This window comes from Equus przewalskii, chromosome 14 (genome assembly GCF_037783145.1).
Source record: "Equus przewalskii isolate Varuska chromosome 14, EquPr2, whole genome shotgun sequence".
Lineage (NCBI taxonomy): Eukaryota > Metazoa > Chordata > Mammalia > Perissodactyla > Equidae > Equus > Equus przewalskii.
In genome coordinates this window covers 68,525,957-68,553,845 of record NC_091844.1, presented here as the reverse complement: position 1 = coordinate 68,553,845, position 27,889 = coordinate 68,525,957, and the positions used below count along the sequence as shown (strand labels likewise).

The following is a 27,889-nucleotide window of genomic DNA, read 5'->3' as shown; positions in this document are numbered from 1 at the left end:
ATCCAAACCACTGAAACTCTGAGCTGCCAAAGCAGAGCCCGTGAACTTAACCACTCAGCTACGGGGCTGGCTCCTATTCTGGGAAGGTTTTATGTTTTCTTTTAAGAATGGAAACTGTTCCATTCAAGGAGCCTGCAGCCTTTCCCTAGGAGCACAGCTCTAAGCTAGGGTAGGGGAGACTGTTGATGGCTGTACTTTCCTTCTCCCCAGTAGTGAGGCACCCACTTAGGAATTGACCAGAAAGTCTTCCAGGGGGCGTGGGAGTTCTCATGCAGGAGGAGAGGTAGGGAATAGCTCAAGAGCAGCTATGAGATGTGCCCTTCCCAAGGGGGGCCACCATGGCCTCTAGACGGGTGCCCAGGGCAGAGGGTCAGCTCTGACGAGGGAGACCTGTCTTCTGAGTGAGCTTCGCCCAGGCCCAGTGGGGGCTGCTCCCTGGGGCTTTGGGATGCTGTAGCCAGAGAGCAGTGAGGGGGGTTAGGGCAGAGAGAGGGTAAGGGGTGGGGCTGAGGGAGAGGCACAGGCTCTCACAGTCCTGGGCCCCTCCTTCGTCCCCATTCTCCGCACATGCTTTCTCTTACCAGTCCTGGAAACAGGGCCCACTTTGTCTGTGGGATCACTTGTGATCACGGCTGCATCTGCCACCCCAGGCTCTGCCCCACAGGGCTCTGGGAATGGCACCCCTTGGAACGTACTGACCAAGTGCTGATGAGATGGCCCTGGAGCTCATAGCAGGGACAGGAAGGCCCTGGGAACTCCCAGAGTTGGAGATGAAGAATCCTTCAACTCTAAAGGAAATGTCCTAAATGCAGTTCTCCACAGAGGTGGGAAAGTCTGTCAGGAAGATAGGCAGGGGTTTTCCTATCCTGACTCAGGTCCTGAGATTTCCTCCAGAGCCTTCGCAGCATGGGCCTCATGGGGGCGCTCCTCTCCCTCTGACGGGGTCTGGCTCAAGGCAGCCAAGATGGGTCCCTAGCTCCTCCTTTAGATTGGCCTGCACTCAAGTCCCTGCAGGGGCAGCAGGGGCACTGGAAGGAGGTGGACACAATTTTATCACCCTGCTCTTCCTCCTGACCCCAGAGCTGCCGGGACCTCAGCCCTCGGCCCTCAGACAGGAAGGAGCAACCTGTCCCAGGCCAGCTGGCCTGGCAGCCCCCAGGTGAGCAGCACAGTGAGGAGGGCAGGGCCTGCCCATCTACCCAGATGTTCCCCAGGCCCAGTCTCTGCAGCACGAGGCCTCTCGAATCCACACCCTCCCATTCTGGCTTTTCTGTCGGGCTCCTTGTCTGTCTCTCTCTTAAACACTCCTACAGCTACACTCTGTGTGACACACCTGTCTCCCTCCCTCCTGTCCACCTCACCCTCCTCTGGCTCTCCCTTTTCTCTGATCCCTCTCTGCCTCATGGCAGCCCTCCCCCCTCTCCTCCCCTGGTTAATTAGCTGTGTAAAGAGCTGCCAGGGCTGGGCTGATGGATGGGCCCTTTCCTCTCTCTGCTCTTCCTCTGGCCTCCCCTTCGTCCTCCTCCCATTCTCTTCATCTGTCCCTCCACCACAGATTTTATCATCAGGGAAGGGCTCCAAGGGGAAAGGGCCTCTGGATGAGCAAGTGGAGGAGGTGGGTTGGAGAGATAAGAGGGGTGGTACAGGCAGCTCTTGCAGATTAGGATTTCCTGGACTCCCCCGGGAGTGCTGTATGAATGAGGGAGAATGCTTCTGATCCTCCGTCCTTCCCTGTACCTGACAGAGCCATGCCTGGAAGTGGGTGGAGAGGCAGAGTGGTATGAAGAAGGGCTGGGGACTTAGAGCAGTCAGAACTGAGTTCAAGCCTCAATTCTGACAGTTGTTAGCTGCGTGACCTTGGCCAGGTAAGCCTCAGTTTCTCCATCTGTAAAATGCAGATAATACTATCTACCTCAAAGTGCCTTGCTCCAAGTGTAAGCTCAATCAATGTTGGCTCCTGTCCCTGCTGTCCCCTGAAATCTCTCCCCTGCATCCTGGGCTCCACCCAAAAGCTAACCCTTTCTTTCAGGCCCTCTATACACCAGGCACATTCACACCCACGATGTCCCGTAATTCTTTTTACAGTGAGGAAAGCTGGGGCACAGGGAGGCTAACAGAGTGTTAATAGAAGGCCGAGGCAGAACCAAGGAGCCTGAGTCCGGAGCCCCAGGATCAGAGTGCCAGGAGCAGCAGGTTGCTGGGATGGAGCTGAGAAAAGATTTGTTGAGAAACTCAAACTGGGCAAGAGCTTCAGAGGGGCCTGAGTGGGGTTGAGAGCCCTGGCTCTGCTCCTGCCGGTCACTTGCTGGGTAACCTTGGGGAAATCCTTTTCCCTCTCTGAGCCTTGCTTCCTCTTCCTCATTTTCCAGGGGTGTGGGGTAGAGATGGAAGGCAGGCTTTGCGAGGCCTCTTTCTGCCCTGAACATTCTGTTCCCTCCCCTGCAAAGGGACTCAGCATTGTGAATATAGGGTGGGGCTGCCGCTTAAGGCTATTTACAGGGTGAAAATCTAGTCCTCATTTCCCCCATACTCCATTTCCTCACTCTTCCCAACCCCCATCCCATCACTTGGGGCCTGTAATCAATGAGACGTAAAATGAGAAAGTATCAGGAACCAGCAAAGCATGGAAAGCAGCTGGGGCAGCCTCCACGTCGGCCCCCAAGTCTGATGAATTGCCAGCGCCTCACCTCAGCCCAGCCTCTGGCGCCCGACTCAGGCCATCAGGCCAGCAGCGACTCATCCAGCCGTGGCTGGGCCCCCAGCTGGAGATCAGAGTGCAGAGGCCTATTTTCAACTAGTCCAAAAGCCTCACCTTAGAAAGAGTAATGAAATCTATGTGTATTGACACAGAAGGATGCAGCCAGGGTGTATGGTTGAGTCATAACAGCAGGTTACAGGCTCTCGCCTATAAATGATCCCATTTATGTTATTATATAGAAGTGTTTGTACATATATAAAAATATGGGCAGAGAGACTCCAGACTGTGAATAGCAGTTATCTCTGAGAGTAAGATTGGAGGAGTAACGTTTTCTACTTTATATGTTTTTCTTTTGTTGGACTCTTAAAACAAGCATATATTTATAATATGCTTTTATAATAAAAAAAGATAATTTTGTAGTAGAGATAGTTCCATTATGGGAGGGATGGCCTTGCAGAAATATGTATGGGCTAATGAAAGTGCTCAGTCTTTGCTTCAGGCTAAAATTCTTTCAACCTAGGCAGGGAAGGTCCGTGAATTCCCGCTGATCCAAAGCACAAAGTCTAAAATCAAAGCACAAAGTTTGATTTTTTTAAAAAGAGAAAATCAACAATCCCTTAATGAGCCTGGTTTGTAAGATCAAATCTGTCAAAACATGATTCTTGAGGCAAAGGGGGAATAATTGTAAGAGAGGTCTTCGGTGTCTGCCGCCCAAACCTGGACTCAGGGCCGGGGCACTGGGACTGAGGGCCCTCCCGGCACCTTACACCACTTGAGAACAGGGCCCACATCAGCACCATGGTCCAACCACTCTCCCCCAAAGGGACGCAGCTTCCCTCCAACCAGCCTGAGGCCAGCGTGGCCTGCGGGAGCCTTTAGGAGTGACTCCCCAGGATCCCTTGGCTTCTTGCCTTCCAATTTTCTTCTGCAGCCAGGCCCAGGGCACACGGGGGCTCTCCCTAGCCAAAGCCCCAGGCTCAAGCATGCTGCGACTGGGGAAGGTAGTAAAGGGCCTGGCGGGTTTTAGCCTCCATCAAAATGGATATTTGAGGGTGAAGAAGGTGGAGAGGCTGAGAAGGGGTAGGAGGGCTGTGGAAGTTCACTCCTGTGGGATTCCATCAGTTCCCAGATGACCAATTCTATTTCCCCCTCCTGAGGAGTCAGCACAGGGGCTGAAAGATGCAGTTAGACACAAGTTTATTGGTGGAGCTGTGGCGGAGTCCTCCCTCTCTCTGGGATAGCCGAGGGGACAGCACCAAAAGAGGGATGGACAGACAGACCCCCAAACAGACACACGGATGGTGCAGACTCAAGAGACCATAGCACAGCCAGACAGGCACAGAGACACACAGGCCACAGCACCAGGAAACACACGCACACAAAGACAAAACCACAGGGCTAGAACACACGGACAAAGTGCACACTTTGGGGCTCCTGCATAGACAGAGCGAGGACCAGATGGGGAGGGGGGCCCCTGCTGACCTCCCCCAGGCATAGGCACAACAACAGCACACAGACAGGCAGATGCCCCCAGCCAGTCAGCCAGCTTGCCACACAGACAAATGAACTGTATGGAAAGGACACTCTTGGCTCCTCAGATGGTGGGGAGCAGGGACCATGGGACTTCTACACCCCCAGTGCACTGATTCCCCCATTCAGCCTGACTCCCACCCCACCCCCCAACACATACTTTGGTCTTGCCCACTGGGGCTGGGGGCGGGGCAGTTGACAGGTGGAAGGAGGAAGAGAGGAAGGGGTACGGGCCCAGCTCTGTCCCTTCTCCATGAGCAGGGAGGCAGGTGCTGAGAGTCCGGGGCTGAACCTGGGCCTGGCAGTGGGGTGAGGGCGGGGCCGTGGCTCAGGCTTGGGGGGGCTCCCGGCAGCGCAGGCACTGGGCCATCTCAGGCTGGTACTGCTCCACCTGCAGGGTACAGCTAGAGAATCCAAACCGGGAGTGGAGCTGGGATGTGGCTTCAGCCAGGACAGCTTCAGGGTCAGCCGTGGAGTCTGCGGGAGAGTGATAAGAGGCAGCAGCTTCCCAGGGGAGTCCGGAACCAGGCAGGGGCCGAGATAAGGGAGGGTGAAGGGGGACCCAGGGGCTGGTATGGAATTAAAGCCAGGATTGAATGGGGAGCTTTATATTCCTCCTGTATTGTACGAACAACGTGAAAACATCAAAGAAAAGATTGAAAAGACTCACCCCTAATCAACCCTGCTAACACACCAAACTGTCCTTATTTTTCTATTCTCTCCTGCTCTTTTAGTATCAATATGCAGCAGTGTGTTTCAGTAGCCATACCACCCAATTTTCCAGGACAATCCAGATGTTAAATGTTCTGTCCCATTGTCCCTCTAGAGTTAGTTACCATCAAAAATCCCACAAGTATAATATTTTTGGCATCCAAATTGCATGTCTCTGATTGCTTCTTGCATCTGGAAGAAACTCAAAAATCCTTTGTCAGCTTGTGAGTCACCATATATATTTTTAATAGCTGAATCATAATGTAGATATAATTTTATATTCAGCTTTTTTCTCTTAGCATTATACTGTAAACATTTTTCCTAATTGCCATACAGTCTTCATAATCCCCATTTTTAGTAGCTATGAGACACCCCACCAAGTGTACCTATCCTGCAGGCACTAGTGATCTTTTAAGGCTGGCTGATTCCCTGCACTACTTCAGGGAGGGTGAAACCTCCCCTAGAACACCCTGTCCAGGGCTCCTTGTCTCCAACATGCATGTGTGTGTGAAACAGAGACGGAGACAGAGAGAGAGATGGAGAAAGGTAGAGAGACTGAAAGAATTCCATTAATTCAGGCTATCTGCCTATGTTTGGAGGGGGAGGGGAAGGGAGAAATATTTCTAGGATGTAACCAGCTGGGGCCAGTGTGGACTCACCAATAGCCAGGTGTGCAGAAGCAACATGGTAAGTGAGCGTAAGGGACCATAGGTGCAGCTCATGAGTTGCCCGGACTCCTGGCACTGACAACAGTGTATCCCGCACAGGCTCAAACCCCAAACTTCGGGGGGTACCTGCAAGCAACACCCACCATGCCTTACTGTCAAGGCCACTCCCGCTCGAGGGCAGCTCCCCACCAGACTCCACCTCCTCCATCCTGTACCTAGTCACCCTGTTGACCCCCGCAATTTACCCTGTGCCTAAATCCTCCTTCCAGCAATGGTCCCCATGACCCAGGCCTTCTCCCCACACTCTCTTCAGAGAAAAAGAGAGGCACCCAATGCTAAAATGAGGGCAGAGAGGACCCCAGGGGTGGGGAGTGGGGGCGTCTGATTTACCTTCCATGAGAACACGAAGAACATCTCGGAGGGTAGGAGCCGTGGATCCAAGGGCACAGATGGAGAAGAGGAAGGTGCTGACGGGGTCAGCTGCCTTGTACTGAGGCTGTGGAGAAAGAGTTCCCTAAGCCCAGTAAACAGAGAACTTTCAGAGGAAGATCTAGTGGCATCCTGGACAAACAGGACAGGAGAAGCCCCTAAGAATCCTACTGAGGAGAAAGGGACCATGACCCCAGGCCAGGACTCCAGGGGAGCAGGGAGCTGGAGTTGGGGAAGGGAGGCTGTGGGTCCTGGGAAGGAGGGGCTGGGTGTGGATGGGGGAGGAAGGCTGGCGCAGGCCTGCACAGACGGTACCTTGAAGTAGATGAGGACAGAGGCAGCCAGCACCCCAAGGCTCTGCAGGAGGTCCCCGAGCACATGCACAAAGGCCGCCCGGACGCTGGTGTTCCCCATGGGCAGGGGCTCCCCAGGCCCCTCCTCCAGCGGTGCATACTCTGCCCCCCTAGACCCGTGGCTGTGGGGGGGCCCAGCCTGGTGCAGCACAAAGGCCATTCTGAGGGGGAAGCAGAACAGCTCAGCCCAGGCGGCCTGCTCCCAGCCTCCTCAGCCCTGTTTCCACGCCTCCTCCTCTCACCTCCCCAGGACCCCCTTCTGCACCTATTTTCTCAGGCCCAGGAAGAAGACAACCTTGTCTAAGAGAGACAAATAGTGCAACCTGGGGAAAGAATACTGGACTTGGTGCTGGAGACGTGGATTCAGATCCTGGCCCTGCCACAGAAATAGCTATGTGGCCTGGGCAAGTCGCCTGGTCACCTCTGGGGATCTATTTTATTAACTGTGTATGAGGGGTGGTACTACCTACCTCATGGTGGTTGTGAACTTTAAATGAGTCAATACTGTTGAAAGCCCCTCGCAGAGGGGCTGGTACACAGTAGGCCTTTAACAAATGTCTGTTGACTCTGAATTTTAGGTCTCTATCCCAGTCCCCTTCTCAGGCATCCCCAGGGCAGAGAGTTGAGAACCGTGTCACGTGTTGCATGTCTGTCAGGGAGGGGAAAGCCAGCTCTCCCATCCTGGAGGAAGACCCCTTGCCCTGAGCCCCACATGGTGCCTGCTCCATACTGGAACGTACAGCAGATTGGCACAGACTGCGATGCTGGCGGTCAGCAGCATGGCACCCCCCTCGATGTGGTAGTCGCTGTGCAGCAGGCGAATGAAGGCCAGGTACAGGAGGATGCCAGTGACCATCCAGAGGGAGACCACAGAGGCCAAAGCCCCCAGAGTCTCTGCAGGGGGAGACAAGCTATCAGAGACCTGCCCGGGACGCTGAGAGGTAACCTCTGACAAGATTGAAGGGTCACCAGGCCATGCAGGGGCCTTACCTGAGCGGTGCCAGCCAAAGGTCATGGTGCGGGTGGCTGGACGGGTAGAGAGCCAAAGGGAGAAGAGGCTGCCCATCATGCTGCCCACGTCTGCGAGCAGGTGGGCTGCATCAGTCATAATGGCCAGGCTGTGCGCCAAATACCCACCTGCAAGGGTAAAATGATGTACAGTCCGGTTCCATTTAGAAAATATCATGCAGTGTGTGTGTCTAGGCATGGAAAAGAGATTGGGGGGACATATACCAAAATGTGAATTGTGATTCTTCTCTGGTAATGGGATTACAGGTAGTTTCTACAAGCACACCTCATGTTATCATGCTTCAATTTATTGTGGATTGCAGATATTACGCAGAGGGCAAGACTCTCCACCAGTAAAAATATTATAATTCGCTGAAGGCTCAGATGATGTTTAGCATGTTTTAGCAATAAAGTATCTTTTAGTTAAGGTATGAACATTGTTTTTTTAGACAGAATGCTATCGCACACTTAATAGACTACAGTATAATGTAAACACAACTTTTATATGCCCTGGGAAACCAAAAAATTCATGTGACTCGCTTTATTGCAGTGGTCTGGAATCAAACCTGCAATATCTCCAAGGTATGCTTGTATTTTCTTCTTTTCACTTATCCACATTTCCTAGTTTTTCTACAATGACATATTTTAATAACAAGAAAATAGGACTTAAAGAGACCGGTTAACACTGAGAAGCCAGCCCTGGCCCTCAAGTCCCCTTGGTGCAGTCCCTCACCCTCGTCCAATTCCGGAGTCCTGAGCACCCAACTCCCCCATCCCAGCCATCTCTATCTTCTCTGCCTCTCCACCCAGGAATGTCCCTCAGACTCTGGATGGAGAGTTGCTTAGGCAGTTGTCAAAGGGATGGGGTTGGAGGGGCTTCAACTTACCGACCACCTCCCCAGCCATGAAGACACAGCACACAGCACAGGCAGCACATAGCTGCCTCTGCGCCTGAAGCCTCTCAGGGGTGAGACCCGGCTGAGGCAGAGGGTCCCTGTGGCAGTGGTGGAAGGGCATCTCCAAAGGTTTGGGCTGCTCGGAGAGGGGCTCTGAGGGCTCTGTGAAGAGACTGAGGTGGGCACAGGGTTCAACCTGGGGCCTGGCCCCCGGGCTGACCTGCTCCTCACTCCCAGGTCCTGGGTCCCCAAGACTGGCTTCATCAGATGTGATCCATCTCTCGCTCCTTCCCAAGGTCTGGTCAAACCCAGAAGTCTTGCAGACAGAGGACCACATGAGAGATAGGGGCTAAAAGAAGAGCTCAGATCCCAGCCTCCTTGCCTTTCACACAAAGAGCCATAGATTTCCACACCTGGAAAGCACCTTAGAGATGGTCTAACACTTTATTAAAGACATTACAAGTATGAGGCTCAGAGATGGAGATGACTTATGAAGGACACACAGCTAGTTAGTGGTAGAGCTGAGACTAGACTCCAACAAAATCAGTTCCTTATGATAAGCACCATGAGGAATTCAAAATGAGCAGGACATCTTTCTGATCTCTGGAAGCTTTTGGTGAACCAGACAAATGTGTACCTAAATACTAAGATATGTAGCAGCAGGTAGCTATCACCATTAGAGTGGTTAAAGTGCTATCAGAGTTCCAAGGATAGAGGGACAGATTAATTCTGATGAAATCAGGGAAACAACTGAAGGAGGGAGGCACCATAAGAAGAGCCTTGAAGGATGGGAGGGCTTTGATAAAGGGGAGGTGAACACACAAAGCAGAGGCAATACACAGGGAGGGTGGTGTCAAAGTGTGGGCAGGACTCAGTACTGATCCTGGCCTTAGTGCCTCCCTCCCAGGTGCACCTCCCAGTGCCTCCAGTGCCTCCACTCCCAGATCTTTTACTTTCCCTCTCTAGACATGCAGCTGAACTGTGGCCCTTTAAGAGAGGAGTGTAATGTTGAAACCCAAAAAGTCTGAGGCTCCTGGCCCAGAGAACTAATGGCCAGATTCCAAAGCTGGGGTTAGTCATGGGGAGGACAGAGTGCAGACTGTTATTTCCAGGGATGGTAGTGGTAGGAGCACTGGATTTGGAGTCTGCCACATGTTAGGTGAACCTCCAACCATACGCACCCTGTCACCTTAACTGCACAGTGCCATAAGCCTCTGTTGACAAATGAATGGGGCTGAGGGCCTCACTGATGGGTGCCAAAGGCTGAGCTCAGGCTAACTGAGTTTTACGTCCAACGAACTACCTAACCTGAACCCCAGCAAGGAGAGAACCTTCCATAGAATAAAGGACCTAGATAGAAAAATACAGTCCTAGAAATACTCATGGAGGTGTGTCAGAATACCCATGAATAAAATGCAGGCTCCAGATAGCAAGATGGTCATAGCAGTAAATCTGTGGGGAGGGGTGCTGGGGCCTTCTGGCTGAAGAAAGCTCTGCCAAGTGGGTGAATTGGAGCGTGAGGGAGGTAGGGGGACATTTGGTGCCTGCAGGGAAAATTTAAGTATTGGTAGGTAGATTAATTTCTTGGAATTTCCTTCCAAGACTTAGAATCTGGGTGTGTATGACTCTAGGTGTGTTTCCAGAGGAGATGGGGAGATGAGGGTGGCTTCGAAACCCATCCTCATTCTTCAGTGAGGTGTGCCAGGCAGTGTATACACACTGAAGACCAGTCTAGTGGGAGAGACAGACGTGTCACAAACGACTTACTATGCAAGGAGAAGCTGGGGCCAGGAGGGTTATGAACAAAGGACTTTGGAGCACAGGGGAGGGAGTGAACAACTATAATGGAGGTGAGGAGAACGTCACAGGAGAGAGGCTGAAGATGAGAGAGGTGGAGAAGAGAATGACAATGACAAGGTATAGAGCTTGGAGTGTGTGAGGAGTCAGGGGAAGGGCTGAGGAGGAAAGCTATCGGCTCAGAGGAACATAAAGGGAGATACACTGATTGATTGAACACATCTTTCCTGAGCCCCGAGATGACCTTGCCGATGTACTAGTCTGGGAGGAAGAGAGGAGAGATGGAAGGGTTCAGAATAGAGCAGGCCAGAGGCTCCCTGCACAAAATTTTTGAGGCGGGGTAGGTAGGTAGAGAAGAGCCTCTTTCAGAAAATACTGCAAGATTTGGTGACTAATGGTCATATGAGAATAGAGATGAGCTGGGTGTCAGAGAGACAGGTCTGAAGAGCAAACAGAGGCTGGGTGGCTTTGGGGCAGTGGGCAAGATGCCTCCCTGGCCCTGTAAGGCACAGCGCAGCCAGTCATCAAGGTACCCACCCATCAACAGGCTGCTCCCTTTTGTTCTGCATGAATTGGGTACTAAAGAAGCCTCACTGTTGGTGTGTGAGTGGGTGTGTTTGTGGGGGGGGCTACATGCTGTTTAGAAGGAAGGAAAGGCAGTTGTCTCTCCCTGGCCCTCTGAAACCCCCAACAAACAAAAACAAATAATGTTAAGCCAGGGTGAAGGGAGATGTAGGGAGGGGAGACAGGCCTCAAGCAGAGTCAAAAGGATATGTGAAGAGATGCCAGGACCACGGCTGGAGCCCCCACAGTCTGTAGTCCCCTGCAGGAAGGAATCAGACGGGAAGTCTTCTCTCTCTTCTGCTAATCCACTCCCCCACCCACTCAGGTTTACAGCCCCCACCCAGAGAAAGAGCGAGAAACACACAGAGGCACCACGTCAGAGACAAAGGGAGAGGGGCTGGGAGGGGGAACAGAAAGATTGGGAAAGATGAGGGAAGAGAAAAAGCCTGAGACCCTGCCAAATTCTCGAGACAAACGGACGGTGAGCCGACAGACAAAATGGCCAGCGGAGGTGGCCGGGAAGGGCCTGGCGCGGCCGCTCCGCGGGACCAGGCGGGCAGAGCCGGCGGGCGCCGGGCGCGGGAGGCCGGCGGGACGCGGAGGCGGTTCTCCGGCCGCCCCCGGCCCGCTGTCCCGGCCGCTCGGCGCGCCTCATTTCACACCTCGCCGCCCCCGGCCCCGTCTGTGCGGAGCCGGGAATACCCCCTGCCGCCCAGACCGCACCTGCTCCTTCCTTGCCGCCCCCTCGCTTCCCCGCGGCCGCCCGCCCCCCAGGGGCCCGGAAGACCCACCGCGGAGCCCGGGCCCATTGCTGGCCCGGGCGACCACAGCTGGCCACGGCTGGAGGGGGCGCCCCGAGCTCGGGTGCGCGGAGGGCAGGGCCAGGGGCCTGCAAATGGGGCTCCGAAGCCTGGGCGGCGAGGTGCTCCCGCCACCAGGGCCCCGGAGCAATGCGGACATCTGGACACCTGGCGCGAACTCCGGCTCGACGGAGGGTTAGTCGCTCGCAGGGAAGTCGGACGCGGCGGGGGCGGCGGAGGGGTCCGGAGGCTTGGGGGGCGGGCCGGGGAGCCGTTTCGCGGGACCGGGAGGAAGAAGGTGGCCGGGAGCAGGTGTAGCGGGCTGTTGAGCGGCGAGGGTCCGGGCTGGCTGGGAGGGCCGAGGGAAGGGGGCTCTGTGCGGCCGGAGGGGACGGAGCACGGCGCCGCAAAGCCGAGGGAGCCTCGGTGCGCTGGGGCGGCCCGCCGGGGCCGCGCCGAGGGAGACAACGAAATAGACCGATGGCAGAAGGGTGGCACCCCCGGGCTGAGGGCCGGCCCAGGTCTGTCCTACCTCTTCAAACGCAGGCCGCCACCGGCGCCGCCGCGGTCCCGGGGGCTCACCAGGCGAGTGGTCTCCGAGCCCCCCGTGGCGGGAGAGGGTTCCATGTCCCTGCGGTCCTGACTGTCTAGGACCCACTGAGGGAGGGAAAGGCGGGGCCAGCCCCGCGCCAAGTCCGAGAGGCCAGCCGACCCCCGGACTCCCCGCAGGGCCGCGGGGCCACCAGAGTGGAGGGAACTGCGGCGACTGTGGCGCGGGGAGTCCGAACTGCAGATCCCGCGGCCGCTGGAGCCCCGCCCCGCGTGGGGCGAGCTCCCCAAGCCCCGCCTCCAGGCTCCCCTGCCTCTCCTCCACGCCGAGGCCCCGCCCCCGAGCCCCACCCCAGAGCCAAAGCCCCATTTCCCTGTGCCAGAGCCAGGTCGGGGCGGCGGGAGCCCCCTGCGCCCCGCCGGGTTCTGGAGAACACCTCATCTCCATAGCCCCTCCCCTCGGCGAACTAGCCCCGCCTCCGCCCAAGCCCCGCCTACCGGCTCCCAGTCAAGCTCCTCAGGCCTGGGGACCTCGCCACCCACCTTCGCCCAAGGAATACCGCGCCTTGCACGCCCGCGCGGGTGCGTCGCCCCGCCACTCGTCACCTCGTGGGCCCAGGCCTCCACGCAGAGGCAGGAACAGGTGTGAATCCATTACCTATCTCAAGAGAACCAGAAAAAAAGTGGGGTGAGCCGTGAGACATCAGGGAGAACTCGAGGGACTCCGTCCAGAAATCTCTCTGAGGAGGATGTGGGGTCGGAATTAGTGAGCGAGATCTGCTGCCAAGCACTGTATGCTCATTACCATTTATTTTTATACAGAAACATTGGGTGACAAAAAGCTTCCTGCTCTCCTTCAATCCATTATTATCCCTATTTTTCTGATGAGTAAACTGAGTCCCAGAGGAAGAAGTGTCTAGGGTCATGCAGCCGGTGACTAAAGGGCTGGGCCTGGAACCCCATCCTCTTTCCTTTCTCGGTTCAGGGAGCCGCACTGGCGACTGAAGAGAGTGCGAGCCGAAGTCTTGTCGCTCAGAGGCTGGGGCAGCCAGAGGAGAGAGGAGCGGCGCCACCTCTCCGGGGGCACAAGCCAGTGCTCTTGGAGGGAGCCTGGGGTAAGCTTGTCAGCAGGTGATTCCTTACCCCCGAACCTGTAGCACCTTCCCGGGCATTACTTCATTTTAACTAAAGTCCAGGGGAAGGAGTGACTTACAGCAAAGTCGGTGGGCGAGCCTGGAGTCGAAGCTTCAAATGCTCAATGCTCTCTGCCCCTCACGCCTGCCGCCACTGTAGAATGAAAGCTGGGTGGGGATCGGATGGTGCACTCCAAGCTGCGACACTCTGAAAGTAGTCAGGAGGAAAGGAAAGAGTGAGCATGGATGAGGAGGCGCGGAGGGTAGGAGTGGTTAGTGAGCCCAGGTAAGAAACCCATCAACCGCACCCTTCAGAACACACTGGGCGTCCTGAATTTAAGGTTCCAGGGATAGACTATCGGCCCCAACATTATAATGCCAAACAATGAGACCGTGAGTGCGTTTCCAAAAGAAAAAAAAAAAATACAAAACCCGGAGCACGTGCCAGATAGAGTGGTTGGAAGTGATGGGGTTAACCCGGGAGAGCTTCGCGGAGGAGGTAAGCCTTGAACGGATTAGGCAAGCTGGGCGGCGGGCTGGCTGTTCCGGCGGGGGAGAGTGCGGCTGGTGCCAAGGTTTGCGGGCGGCGAGTGCGAAGAGACCGTACTGCGCCGGGGAACGGTGCGCAACGGAAGCGCGAAAGGGTCTGCGCGCGCCCTGGGCGCCGCGCCTCCACCCACGCCGCGCCCCAGGCCCGCGCCAGCCTTTCCTTGGCGCCCTGCCTGCCACTCCTCGCCGACGGCCCAGCCCAAAGCCCAGGCGGGGCAAGGGAGTGCGGTGGAGGTGGCTTTCTCTCTCCAACCTCCCCTATAGGCATGGGGCCTCAGTTCCCTCTCAGGTCATAGGGGAGCAAACTGAGGTGGCGAAAGGGGAAGCTACCAGGCAAGGTCATCTTGTGGTCCGCGTCAGAGCTGGGATGGAGCTCATGTCCTCGCCCGCTATGCCAGGGCCCCAGGCACGTCTCGCCTGGCGCCGTCGGTTTTCGAAGCTCCGCACCAGAGCTGGGGCTTCCCCAATTCTGAGATCCTTGGAGCTGGGACGCAGAGGGGCCACCGCGCATTCCAGGGTTCGGATGCGGTAGCCTCGCCCCAAGCGTCCAGGGCGGGCGAGCTCGAGAATGGAAAGAAACTGCGGGGTCCCATGCGGGGAAGGGGGTTCCAGGCACACCTCAACCGATGACAACAGGGGACACGATAACAACAATGGCTTCCTCTGGGATTCCCTTCCAGAGCAGCCCACAGCGCGCGGACAGCAGCCCCGGGTGCCCGGGAGGGGGCGCAGACGCTGGCACGTGCCCGCCCGCCACAGGGCGGGGAGCCAGCAGGTGGGGACAGGAAAGGGGCGTCAGAGCAGACGGATTACAGGGCTGCCCTCCGCCGCGGCTCCCTGGGTATGTCGGCCCTTGGAACGTGCCGCCTCCGGAAACCGAGGGCACCGGCTGGGAGAATACCAACAGTTGCCTTTGCTTGGATTTGTATGCAAGAAAAGCCTGGGAGTGAAAAAGACTGCTTGCACGTGTTTCTCAAAGAGCCATCAAGCGGCCTTACGAAAATCTTTGCAAAGGGTCCTCCTGAATTCCAGGCCTGAGGAAGGCATTCTGCAGGTGGATCCGACCTAGGAAGATTATGCAGGTGTCAGAAGGACAGCTTAGGACTGGTGCCTGTAGGGAATTGTAGTCTTGTAAGAACTATTCATTCAACATTTGCTGAACACTAACTTCCTGACCCCCCCCTTCCCCCCCCCCGGCCCCCCCCCCCCCCCCCCCCCCGCTTTAACTTGATTGCAAGAGATTTCTGTTCTGCAGTCTTTTGTTACTGATTTACAGAGCAGAGGGTGGCAAAGCAGGTCAGGAGGGAGTTTCAGGGGGACCTAGGCTGGACCAGTTCATATTGGAAGAGGAGAACAAACCCTTGTGCTGAGGTCAGGATTTAGGCCAGGCTAGAGATCCTGAGATCAAGACTTGGAATCCAAGCATTGGGCAAGGATTAACATTTGAAAGGTCCAAACCAGGCTAAAGGGTCTGTGCCCCAGGGGGCCCAACTTCTACTCCCCTCTCTGCTCAGGTATTACCTGCAGGGAGCCTCTCCTGACTGCCCTCTGGCTGGGTTACGTGCCCCTCCCTGGTGCTCTCGAGGCCCATTGTGTTTATGCGATTTTAGCACTTACCACATTGTAACAAGGAAGTGGTTTCCTTCTTTGTCTCCTCAGGAGAGTACATGCTCCCTGAAGACAGGAATGCTCTTTCTCATCACCGAGTCCCCAGCGCCCCCTAGTAGCTCACACATAGTCCTAGATAAAGCCATCCCACAAAGGAGGAGCTGTTTGTCAGAATGGAAGCGGCATGGAGGAAGTAGGATTTTAGTTGGAGATGGAGAGGATGAGGGAAGGCTGTAGCTTAAATGTCTACCTCCCTGACCCCCAAACTTTACGCTTCTTTTTCTTCCTTAGTACTTGATGTGGATTAAGGCTGCCCCAGCTAGAGAAGCCCAAGGTGACCTGGCCTACGTGCCAAACTATACGACCCAGTGGACTTTTTTTATGGTATGAATTAGGACTGCCCCAGGGAGAGAAGCCCGGGGCATCCTCACCTGCATGCCGATCTATATGGCCAGATTCGTATCTAAAGTTATATGACCGCACAATAACCAGGCCCCATCTGCACTGAAATCATTTAATGACTTTTTACATCATCTTTTCTTTTTTTTCCAGTAAAAATAAGTCACGTACCCATGCCTTATAAAATTAGCCCTAACCCTCAACTCAGGGCAGCAGCAAGAGCTCTGACTGCCTGTGGGTCCTGTCCCCACACACCAGCTCTGCCTGCCCATGGGACCTGTCCCCATGCCAGCGGGGGCAGCAGCAGGAGCTCTGCCTGCTCATGGGACCTGTCCCCATGCCAGCGGGGGCAGCAGCAAGAGCTCTGACTGCCTGTGGGTCCTGTCCCCACACACCAGCTCTGCCTGCCCATGGGACCTGTCCCCATGCCAGCGGGGGCAGCAGCAAGAGCTCTGACTGCCTGTGGGTCCTGTCCCCACACACCAGCTCTGCCTGCCCATGGGACCTGTCCCCATGCCAGCGGGGGCAGCAGCAGGAGCTCTGCCTGCCCATGGGTCCTGTCCCCATGCCAGCGGGGGCAGCAGCAGGAGCTCTGACTGCCCGTGGGTCTTGTCCCCACACACCAGCTCTGCCTGCCCATGGGTCCTGTCCCCATGCCAGCGGGGGCAGCAGTAGGAGCTCTGACCGCCCGTGGGTCCTGTCCCCACGCACCAGCTCTGCCTGCCCATGGGTCCTGTCCCCATGCCAGCAGGGGCAGCAGCAGCTGCTCTGCCTATCCATGGGCCCTGTCCCCATGCCAGTGGGGGCAGCAGAAGCGGCGGCAGCAGAAGCTCTTACTGCCCATGGGTCCTGTCCCCATGCTATTCCACACTATTCTCTAAATAAAAGAGCACTACTGCCAGATCTTGAGAGTCTAAGAAATCTTTCTTTCGACTCCTCGGCTCACCGATCCCGCATCAGTACTTATCATATGGTAATTAAATTATTTGGGAATTACTTGTTTCCTCACTTGGCTTCCAAGATACCATAAGTTTTCCTCCTACTTCACTGACTGCTTATTTTCAGTCTCCTTTGCTGGCTCCTCCTCATTTTCTCAACCTTTTAATGCTGGAGCAGCCACGGGCTTGGTCATCCTCCTCTCTTACCTTCCAGCACTCACTCTCATGGAGACATCCAGTCTCAAGGCTTTAAATACTATCTAGAAGCAGCAGAAAGCAGTGGTTGTTGAAGCTGGATAATGGGGACATGGGCGATCTTGTACTATTCTATTTTTAAATGTGTTTGAAATTTTCTATTTAAAAAAACTTAAAAAATAAATGGTATTTATATGATGATGAGTCCAAGATCTCTCACTTGAGCTCCAAACTCACATATGAAACATCACCTTGATCTCTCCTCTGTAACGTCTAATAGGCATCTCAAGCTTCCTTAGTCTAAACTGAGCTCCCCTCCATCACCCCCATCCCAAAACTTCTCTTTCAGCAGTTCTCCCACATCAGAACATATAACTCCATCCTTCCATTTGCTCAGGCCAGAAACCTTAGAGTCATCCTGGACTCCGCTATTTCCACCCCACATCCAATCTGTCAGCAAATCCTGCTGTCGCCCTTGTCCAAACCACCATCATCTGTCTTCTTGATTACTATAGTAGCCTCCTAGGTTGTCTTCCTTTTCCTACCCTTATTTCCCTGCAGTCTATTCTCAATCCAGTGGCTAGGCAACATAGGCCAGATTTCAGCACTCCCCATCTCACTGTCAGCCAAAGGCCCTCCAATGGCTGGCAAAGCCCTACACAGTCTAGTCCCCTCTGATCTCATGTCATACTACTCCCACCTCACTCCTCAGCCACTCTGGCCTTCGTGCGGGTCCTACAATACACCAGGCACACTCCCAGCCCAGGACCTTTGCATTTCCTTATCTCTCTACCTGTAAGACACTCTGCCAGATGGCTTCATGACTGACCTAAGGACCTGCTTCAGGTTTTGATCAAAATAGCAACTTCGCAGGCCCTCTCTACTTATCCTGTTAAAAAATGCAATCTTCCCTCAAAAATTCTCTATCTCCAGCCCCTGATTTATGTTTCTCTATAGCCATTATTACCACCTAACATACTATACATTTTACTTTTTTTGTTTACTGTCTATTTCCTCCCACCAGAATGTAAGCTCCATGATGGCAGACATTTTTGTCTGTTTTGTATGCTGCTGTATCCCCAGCACCTAGAACAGTGTCTGGCACATGACAGCACCCAATAAATATTTGTTGAAGATATTAATGAATGTCTGTGTTCCATAGTAGGCTATAATCTATTAGAGCAGAAAAAGAGTTCGACCGATTATCATTGTATCCAAGGTACTAGGCATAGAGCAGTGCTCAATAGATATCTGTTGAGTAAGTGAATTGATTCATGAAAAGGACAATTCATGAAGGGAAATTGTGTGAGAGCAATGGGATAGAGGTGAGAAAAAACAGGAGTATTTAGGGGGAAAAGACCACCCTGATTGTCATGGAAGGTTCACTTTAGGGCAATAGTAAACTGAGTTTGGAGAGATAAGTTGGTATCAAGTTGCAGAGTTCATTGCTGGATTTAAAAGGTTATTTTGCATCCTGTAGGCTATGAGCCAAGGAGAGGTAATGATGGAAGCGCTGCTTTGCACACATTGATCTGGTAGCAGTATCCAGGACAAAACTGACAGTAGGAAGAACAGTTAGAAGACTAGGACAACAGTCAGTGTGATATGGAAATCCTTTAACTGGGGGGCTTCAAGGCTGTGGGAGCCGAAAAGAAGGGACAGTTGAAAGAGGCATCTTGAAAAAAAAAAAAAGACTTTTTGGCTTAAATTTGGGGGAAATAATGAGTCCACAGCCCAGTGATATTTGGGTTTTGAGCATCATCATTATCTTGGAAATAGTCATAACATTAACCTAAATAGAGAACCCAAGAGGAGCCACCAGTTTGGGGGCAAGATTATGAGTTCAGATTTTAGAGTGCAGTTTTGAGGCAATAGGAGGCTGGCATGTGGATGACACTAAGCTGACTCTAGAAGCATAGCTGTGACAGATAAAGCCATGGGCATAGCTTGGATCTCTCAAGAAGAGAGAGGGTACAAGCAGAAGCTTAAAGACTAAACCATATAGAATATCCACAGTCAGGAGGTGAAGGAAGGAAGAGGAGCCAGCGAGGAGGACAGGAAACTGGCTGGAGATGTAGGAGGAGAACCAGCAACATGAAAAGATGTGAAATTGGTGGAGTTGAACAGAAAGGAGAGAAATGATTAAAGGCCCAAAGCCTCTTCCCGAAACATAGCCTGGTATTTGTCACTTTATTTAGACACACTGCCTGATATTCTACCAATCGTTCCTTTCGTGGTAGTAGGAATAAGACGGTGAGGCTATCAATAGTCTTTCTCACTATAAGCTGAATTACAGTGTTTTCATCAGACTGTTTTCCACCTAACCCTTAATGATGTGATCATTTCATGGAGGTAATAGTTTTTATTAGAAATGTTAAAAGGAGAGAAGTAAGAGGTAATTTTGGAGTCCTGACTGCTTGGAGAGGACTGCTGGGATATTCTGGATAGCCAGAGGGCAACATGAGGACATTGGGTAGAGGAACAAGAAAATGGGATTCTAAGAGGCAGGGAGAAGGATGTAGAAAGAGGATGGAAGGATACCAATGACAATTTGCAAATCTTATTAGAGGAAGGATCCTGATTTTTCCCTTCGTCCCAGGGACAAAATAAAAAGCAAATTCTCTCTTTCCAAAATTGGGACAAGATAAGAGAAAGAATGATGATGATGATTATAATGACATAGCACTTACCATGTGCAAAGCACTGTTCAAATTAAATATTTAATCCTCTTAACAATCCTCAGAGGTAGACCCTATTATCTCCACTTTACAGTGGAGGCAGGTGTGCCAGTTAGCCTGCCCCTAGGTCTGCAGAGTCTGGGGATGCAGGTCAGAGAGGACAGGGTCATGAAGCAGCCTCTCCAGCTGGAAGCCCTCCACCTGCCACCCCGAGATGTCTGCCCCGAAGAGAACAAGCAAACTAATGGGGCCGGAGGTGGTGTTGGTCACATGTAGTATCTATGCCTTCAATTGGAGGAGGGAAAGAGGGACATTACCTGACACCCATGAAATGAAGTGACTATGAACTACAGCTAGCTCTGTCTCTAGACCTAGATTTTTTAAGTGGGAAGGGAGGTGGTGTGTATAAGGAGCAGTCATGGTGTAGACACTAAACTTGGAGTCGGAAGACTTAGGTTTGGACTTGACTGCTTGACCTTGAGTAGGTCAATCCTTCTCTCTGAGCCAAATTTTCCTCAGTTACAAAATGAAGGCATTGGATAAGAGTTAAGCCTCTGAGGTCCCTTCCAGCTTGAAAACTGTACAATTCTAGAACCTGGTGTTTGGGTATGACAAATTATGATCTCTCTCTCCCACTGCATATGTTTGAGCGCGTGATATTTTGGGTATAAATATGCCAATGTCTGCTGTCTGTATGTGTGTATTCCAGCTATATGACTAAAACTTTAGTTGTTTGTGGGCAAATAAGGGATGCTTCTTGGTTTTCTCCAAGAGAGACCAAATGGCTCTGTGAGGTAGTAAACTCTAAGATCACTGACTCAAGGTATGGCAGGAGGGCAAATGACTCCAGAAAAGGTTTTAGTCTGTAATCATTCTTTAGCAAAGTTATTTTTATTTTTTCCATTCTTTTTACAACCAAATATAATTCAGTTTTGATATCAACCCTGTGAAATGACACAGGTTTTTACAGAAGAGGAAAAAGAGACTCAGAGATTAAGTGACTTGTTCAAGATCACACAGCTTGTTAGAGCCGGAGCCAGAACTAAGATCTAGGGCTCCTGACTCCTGGCTTGTGTGTGCTTCCTATTCTGTGCTGGCTGTTAGAAGAGACCCTGTGCATAAAAAACAGAGTTAAAGGGGGTCTGTTTCTAGGTAAAGGCAAAGTGGAGAGCCTCTTTGGATGCCAGGCCACCTTGCCTGCTCTATTCCCACCTCTGCAGCCTACTGGCTGCAGTCACTTCATTCAGAGGAGAGGTTCAGAAGACCTAAAGATAATGGTTATTTCAAGGGCCACAAACTATGATTAGAATGTCAGAGGGCAATGATAAGCAGTAATAACATTCTGGAGCCTCTGCCAAGATGTGAAAGATGTTTACTAACTCTTCTCAGAGCCTAATTTGCCCTCTTTCTCTGGGCTCACTTCTTCAATAGGGCAGGGATGTGACCATACCACTTCTCAGAGCTGTGGTGAGGACCAAAGTAGATGATTAGGTAAAAGTACCTCTGAAAAGGCACACAAAAGTTTGCTCACTCATTCAACCAACCACCATTTACAGAACACCTACAATATCCCAGGAACTGTCTTAGGAACTGGAAGAAACAAGGAGCTCAGCGTCACCATTATTATCTCCCCTATGGCCTTTTTTCCCTTAAGCCCTGTGTCTCTTCTTGTCTAGTACCATATGAGGCAAGATGGGCCCTGTGGCCCTGTCGAATTCCTCAGCTAAGTGCTTTTGACCCATGGAATTCTTGCTATGTACCAACCTCTGGGCCTACCTGGAATCAGCAGAGGGCTCCCTCTGCTGTAGCTCATTCCACAAATCCTTAATTCACTCGGTGTGAGGCAGGCATGGTTCTAGATGCTGCGGATACAATGGGGAACAAACATACAAGGTCCCTGTCCTCGTGGAGTTCACTGTCTACTGGGGAAGGCAGAGCTTAAACAAATCAACATGCAAATAAATATATATTCACAAATCATGGTGAGAGTGGTGTGAGGTGGGGAGAGAGAAGTAGAACTCAATTTGGAAGGCCCCTCTGAGAAGGCACGAAGCTGAGATCCTCGAAGGATAAGAAGTGAGCCAGCAAATAGCCTGGGGAGGAGTCCTCCGGGCAGAGGGAGCAGGGTGGCCAAAGGCCCTTGACATGGGAGGGAACACGTGTCTTCAAAGATCTGACAGAAAAGCAGTGAGGCAGAGACCAGAGCAAGCAAGACAGTGGTACTTGATAGAGTTGGAGTGAGAGGCAGGGGCTGGACCACGCTGGGCCTGTAGACTGAGGTGAAGAATTCACTGTAAGTACACTGACTTCTGATGCCTTCTGCTCTCTTCCCAGTGCTAGTGAAGAAACGGCCTGGTTGTTTTACTAGTTCTACTAGGTGTCCCATGATGGTGATCTAAGTTTGGAGGTTAGAGAAATTTGGCATAGTACAAACCACCCCAAAAATTGTCAGTTTTAGCTCCTTCACTTCGGTAACTAACCTTTGAACTCACCTGCCCCAGAATCTATGAACTGGGTGGGTAATGCCAAAGATTTTCATCCCTATCCTCTACACTGATCACAGATCTACAAAGTAAAGGAATCAATTCAGTGGTGATTTTGCCTGTTGCATATGGGCTCCTTAGTTTGCTCAGATGGCCCACATCTCTTGGAGTGAAGGATTGATTTATCACCTAAAACCTGGAAGGGGAGGTAAATGTGCACAAGTAACTGTAATAAAGGGAAGAAAGGGATAAAAGCCACAAGAGGGGCAAAGAGAGAGATTACTGAAATAATAAATTCCTTCAGTTACATGTTATAGGAGCCATTGAGTGCTCCTCTGTAAAGAAAACTGATATCATGAAATGGCAAATTATAAGTGGTGCAAACACTACCTCCTGTAGGAGACCACAGGAAGTGAGGCTAGGTAGAGAGAGGTGCTCTCATGCCCTGCAAGTGGGATGTAAATTGGTTAGGGATGTAAATTGGTACTTTTGGTACCTTTCTGGGAAGCAAGTTAGGAGTATGAATCAAAGGCCTCAAAAACATTTGCTTTGACCCAATAATTCCACTACCAGGAATCTACCCTAAGAAAAAAAAGAGACATTTAAAGATTTATAGACAAGAATTTTCATTATAAGGCTATTATACCATCAAATGGTTAGAAACAATCCAATCTGGATTATATAATTACATTATGATACATACTCATGATGTAAAAGTATTTAAATCAAGTTTTTGAAAAACCATAGTGACCTTTGGACTCTGAGATATCGTTTCAAAAGAACATGCAAACTAATAATTACAATATAATAGGATAAACGCTTTGACACTGCAAGGTAGGTACAACTGGGGTAATGAAGGAAGGATTCCCAGGAATACTAACATTTGATGTAGGTCTTAAAGAATATGTAGGAGTTTCCAGGTGGAAGAGAAAGAAAGGACCAAGCGGAGACCCTTAAATTCAGAAAAAGAAGACTGGGAAGATAATACATCTCTCGAGAAAGTCTTGCAACAACCACACCTCTTATACAGCCACAGTCCGCAAGCTCATTATCATTCCGTTACTGAGTCGATGAGCCATGACGGTGATCGGGACGGGCGACCTCTCCCATGGGAGAGGACCGGATGCCTCTGGAGGCTGCGCCCAAAGGTAGGCTGGAAACGATGGGTGGGGCTGAAACCAACTGTAGGCAGCCCTCGGCCGCTTGCCCCAGCAATCCCTACGCTGAGGCTTCCCGTTAGTGAAATAAGTCCCAGGGCCTCGTAGCCTCACCTCCCAGACCTTCCGGCGGCGCCAAAAAGCGACCAGAGTGTTGACGCAGCGCGCAAGCGCAGTGGGCGGCTGGACTCGGGTGAGAAGTTTCACGGCCTGATGGAGGTTGCATGAGGCCTACGGGGCTGAAGACAGCCCTTCCGAGGTAAAGCGCCTGGCCGTGTGTGGAGTCCACGCGGAGGAGGACCTGGGGAACCCGAGCACTCCCCTCGGAGCTTGTTGCCTTGGTTCTCCGTGACCGCACCCTCCCGAGCTCTCTCCCACTCTGGGGTTCTGCTCCCTTTTCCCTCGCTGGTCGGCCCCACGGCTGCCTCTCCCCGCTTCCTTCTTCATCTCTTGAGTCATCCCTCTGTTCTCCCCACTGCCCCGGCTCTAGGGGGCAGGGGCGGGGGATGGTTTGAGAGGCGAGGCTGGGGGAAGAAGACAGTCTGTGGCCCAGCTGTGAGCATTGTCCTCTGTCCTGGCTTTTGGACGCTGGCTTCTCTTAGGCAGCTCAGCTGCGGTCTGACTTCTTTCTCCCATGGCAACTGTGGATCCCTGATTCCTGAGCCACCTGTTAAGGGCTGGGGCGACGCTGGGCTTTCAAACCCAGCAATGAGCTTGGACAGGCCCAAGGCTGTGCTAAGTACTTAAGGTGCTAGTAGCTCTGGACAAAATCAGTTTCTTCCCATGGCGTGGACCTCCACCTGCTTACACCTCTCTAGGATGTGGGGTGTCTGGAGGTCTCTGTAGCTGAAGGATGCTGGGAAAGGTGAGGAGAAGATGTTCCTCTTTAAAATTTGAATTTGAACGTCTTTTCTGGTCACCTGCACGCTCCTGCTAGTCACAGATCCACTCACTTTGTCTTACACTTGTCCCTTTGTAGTCATTTCCCTGCCTAGCTCCTGAAGGCAAAGAGCTTCCTGTTCCTGGAAGTTCAATTCTCCGGGCCTCACCTGTAATATTTCTTCTCCTCTGACCTAGATCATGTCTCATGTGGATGAAGCAGCCCGCCGGCTGTCCAAAAGTGGGTCAACCCTCTATGCAGTGCTGGAACTTAAGAAGGGTGCCTCACCTGAAGACGTCAAAAAGGCCTACAGGTTCAGACCTCAGCCCCTCATTAAACCCCGGAATTTCCCCCCTTAAACATTTTTCTTTCTCCCTTGCTTTCTGACCTAGTTTTAAATCCCCAAGCCTTCACTTTGGGGCCAGATGGGGCCGTCCTCCTCTTCATTGTGGTATGGGAAGGAGTTTAGGCTTGGGCTCCTTGCCTCCATCGTTTGTACCATGTCCCACACATTCCTTCTTCACAATTTAGAGACCTTTGCCTGTCATTCATCCTAACCCTCCCTCCCCAGCCATTCCCCATCCTCTCCCCACCCTCCTTTTGGGTATTGCCTGGGTAGGAGACTGGCCTTGAAGTATCATCCAGACAAGAATCCAGGGAATGCTCAAGCAGCAGAAATATTCAAAGAGATCAACACAGCCCACGCCGTACTAAGTGACCCTAAGAAGCGGAAAATCTACGACCGGCATGGCTCATTGGGAATATATATATATGATCACTTTGGCGAAGAAGGCGTCAGATACTATTTTGTGATGAATAGTTGTTGGTTCAAGGTACACAATTCTTCCTAGTCCCTTAAGAATAAGGAAGGAGAGGCAAGCCTCCTCTTCTAGGACTGCTGACCCTCCCTTCCTAGGACAGATGCTTCCGTTGTCTCATGTTCTGGGTGCTGGGAGGATTGAGGGAGGGGAGTTTGAATGGAAATATGCAGATCTGCTGGACTGAGGCCCTGCTTTCCTGTCTTGTAGACACTTGTCCTCCTGTGTGCTCTGCTCACTTGTTGCTGTTGCTGCTGCTGCTGCTGCTTTTGCTGTGGAGCACTCAAGCCACCACCTGAGGACGCTGCTAGGAGAAAACCCCAGCAGAATGTCCGGAGTCAACCTTCAAGGTCAGGTGAGAACTGTAGACAGGGACTGAGGTAAGAGCTGGCTTAGGAATGAAAGAAATAGTGGGGGGTGAGAGAAATGGTTGGGGGTGAATCTGTGAACCCCTAAATATGGGAGTCTCAAGTCGGTATTGGGGCAAGGTAAAGAAAGAGAAAGGGATACTCTCGGTTTCTGAGGGGCTTCTGCCACAAATTGGCAGCTTGAATGTGGTCTTGGCCTCTCATGATTGTTAAGGAAAAGGGGGTGGGAGTTAAGGTAAGGAATGGGATGAGAGAGTCTGCCTAGAAAAGGCAGTAGTTGAAGACAAGTTAGAGGATGCACCTTGTTGCGTTTCTCAAAAGGAGGGTAAAGTGTCTGAGATTATCCCCACCCTCAGACTTGACTTGAAACTGTGGGTTGACTGAAGTTCACACCAGTGCCACCTAGTGATGCTAATGTGTAACTACAAGGTAACTATTTTCTCATCAGTAGACTAAAAAATTGTTACTAAATATTTGTACTTGTGTTTTTCAAATTCCGTTATAGGAAACAAACAAAGTTCTAGAAGGCAAGATACTTATAGTGAAGATGATTAAAAGATGAAGAAGAGTAAGGTATGAAAACCGAAATGCAACAATAATTAAAGGAGGAGACAAGAATATACCCTAGCTTCAGATGAGTCGTTGGTGGAAAGTTTATATCCTTATAGTATGGACTGAAGATGTCTGTATCCTTCCCTATAGTGGGTTTGCTTTAAATTCCAGGTGACAATTCCTTCTGGTTAATAAGATGCCGACTTCTTCTGCCCCTAGGTGCCAACCCAGTGAGGGTGCCTTTTGCTGCCCAGCCCACTGGACACGTTGAAGAAAGGAGCAAGTAGCCCTGTTCTGACATTGACCCTGATTTGCCCCTCTTCTTGTAAGAATCCCAACTTCAGAAGCACTGATGGTGTCCATCCCAATGGGGATGCCATCTCTGTCCTTGATGGTGTCACTCACCCTGATGATACAGGGTCACTCAGCTACTCTTCTTTTTTAGCCCAGTTTTTTAGCCCCCATTTTAATCTGTTAGAGAGCAGCCCTCCCATCCCTGCCCTTATAAGGTCTCAGGTGGTGGTGACAGACTTTTCCAGAGCATTCTTTTTCCTCTGCCTTCCTTGAGATTTGAGCCAATGTCAGCTGGTAGAGTCTCTGAGCCTCTTGGAATATCTCCACCAAGATCCTGATACCAAGCAGGGTGGATCCTGTCCCAGAACTGATGTGCCAGCTAACCCTCCTTTGTTACAACTCTGTCTACCAAACACTCTTAGCATCAGCCTCATTCCTAAGCCAGTATACCTTTCTGGGGCTCGTCTCACCTTCTTCTGGTGCCCATGCACTTGGCTTGCCAGCCTCATTTCATGCCACCATGAGTCAGCTCAAGAAAAGTCTGAATGCATTTGAGGCTTAGGGGTGGTCATGTCACCTTTAGATTCTCCCCTGTCTGCAGCTACCAGCACAGCACCCATTAGCATGAGTCCTGCGGGTCAACTGAAGTTCACGCTTCAGTGTTGCTTGCCCCCATCCTTTTTACCACATCTTAGGCAGGCTGATCACCATATATTTTGTTCTTAAAGCAGAGGCATGAAACGTGATAGGGAAAATACTGTACTTTTACAGACCCTTTCCCCACTCGTGCCTCTTGGTGCTGCCTACTTGGCATCCTCTCCACACCGTTTATTTCCCATCCACCCAGGGTCAGAGCCTAGTGACCCCTCGAACTTTTCTCTCCTGACTGGGAGAAGAGCTAAGGAATGTCGGTAAATAAAAGAACTTTTGTCCAATCCAGTGCATATGTTGGGCCCAAAAAAGATAAATTGTGCCCTGGATGGGGAAAAAGTCCTGTAGGAGAAAAAGACAGAGGCGCGATGCTCCCATGTGAGGCCAGCCTGCCTTGGAGAGTAGGAGTCCAGGACGACTGCAGAGCTGGGGCAGAAGGTTCCCGGAGCCTTGTGATTATGGCTTTGTCAGTGCTCTAAAATTTCTCTGGAGACCAATTCCCCTAGTGCCCAAAATAGGTCCCTGGCATTCAGGTCCTTTCTGCCCAGCTCGGCTTCTCTTGATTTCCTAACAAACTTAAAGTCCTTGGAGTAGCTCTAGTGATGTGGTCATGGACCAGAATCCCACACTTTCTCAGGGGCAAGCTCATGAGGTCATTCTAGATCCTGGCACAACTGCCAGCTCTAGCCTCCTGAGCTTCTTTTCCTAGGGTGATATAAGAAAGGTCTGGGCAAGAAAAAAAATGGACCAGAAGTGTTGGACCAGAGCTCTCTCTCTGGTCTCTGGTGCCCTTGTTCTGAATCACAGAGGAAGAGGGCCAGGGGCACTGGCTAAGCCTTGGAGGCAGAAACTTGCACTGACAGTCCGTAAGGCTGGCAAGATCTTTCCTCCCACCCTGAACCACGTACAGTGCCTCGCATCCAGGCCGATTTAGATTTTGTGTCACTGCCCTGGAGGAGGGGCCCGAGCCAGAACACGGAGGTCAGGGGCTCACAGGAGTCTTCTGAGTGAGAGAGCCTGACACCTTTGCTGCCCACCTTTCCCCGTGAGCAGTGAAGCCCACCCCTGCTCTTGCTCAACGGAGTCACCCGTTCCTGAGTGAGTCAGGGTCACTCACTCGGTGACAGCTGTGGCTCGCCTTACATGAGCTAAATTGGGAGTTGGAATGTCACACAGATGCCCC

At 52.0% G+C, this 27,889-nt stretch overlaps 2 protein-coding genes across 13 annotated transcripts; one reads left to right on the top strand and one right to left on the bottom strand.

The window, feature by feature from the left end:
- Nucleotides 1-3,878: 3,878 nt before the first annotated feature.
- Nucleotides 3,879-23,255, bottom strand: SLC30A3 (solute carrier family 30 member 3). Of its 11 annotated transcripts, none has more exons than XM_070573037.1 (14): nt 23,006-23,255; nt 21,280-21,440; nt 15,303-15,454; nt 14,016-14,750; nt 13,217-13,344; nt 12,547-12,661; nt 11,987-12,111; nt 8,285-8,466; nt 7,380-7,526; nt 7,130-7,283; nt 6,352-6,550; nt 5,998-6,103; nt 5,599-5,733; nt 3,879-4,705 (listed from the first exon to the last, which is right to left on the bottom strand). In XM_070573037.1, the coding sequence occupies exons 7-14, from the start codon at nt 12,079-12,081 to the stop codon at nt 4,557-4,559; spliced, it is 1,167 nt and encodes a 388-aa protein (XP_070429138.1). In that variant the 5' UTR covers nt 12,082-12,111; nt 12,547-12,661; nt 13,217-13,344; nt 14,016-14,750; nt 15,303-15,454; nt 21,280-21,440; nt 23,006-23,255; the 3' UTR covers nt 3,879-4,556. The 11 variants fall into 11 exon arrangements, with proteins under 11 accessions (XP_070429138.1, XP_070429139.1, XP_070429140.1 ...); XM_070573038.1 differs by having other exon boundaries at nt 21,280-21,365; XM_070573039.1 differs by having other exon boundaries at nt 15,303-15,425; nt 21,280-21,365; nt 23,006-23,232.
- DNAJC5G (DnaJ heat shock protein family (Hsp40) member C5 gamma) lies at nt 10,056-26,990 on the top strand. 2 transcript variants are annotated; one of them, XM_070573046.1, is made up of 7 exons: nt 10,093-10,210; nt 12,989-13,118; nt 24,221-24,336; nt 24,643-24,856; nt 25,052-25,196; nt 25,715-25,782; nt 25,981-26,990. In XM_070573046.1, exons 1-6 carry the CDS (start codon nt 10,176-10,178, stop codon nt 25,762-25,764), a joined length of 690 nt encoding a protein of 229 aa, XP_070429147.1. In that variant the 5' UTR covers nt 10,093-10,175; the 3' UTR covers nt 25,765-25,782; nt 25,981-26,990. The 2 variants fall into 2 exon arrangements, with proteins under 2 accessions (XP_070429148.1, XP_070429147.1); XM_070573047.1 differs by lacking the exon at nt 24,643-24,856 and having other exon boundaries at nt 10,056-10,210.
- The last annotated feature ends 899 nt before the right edge of the window (nt 26,991-27,889 follow it).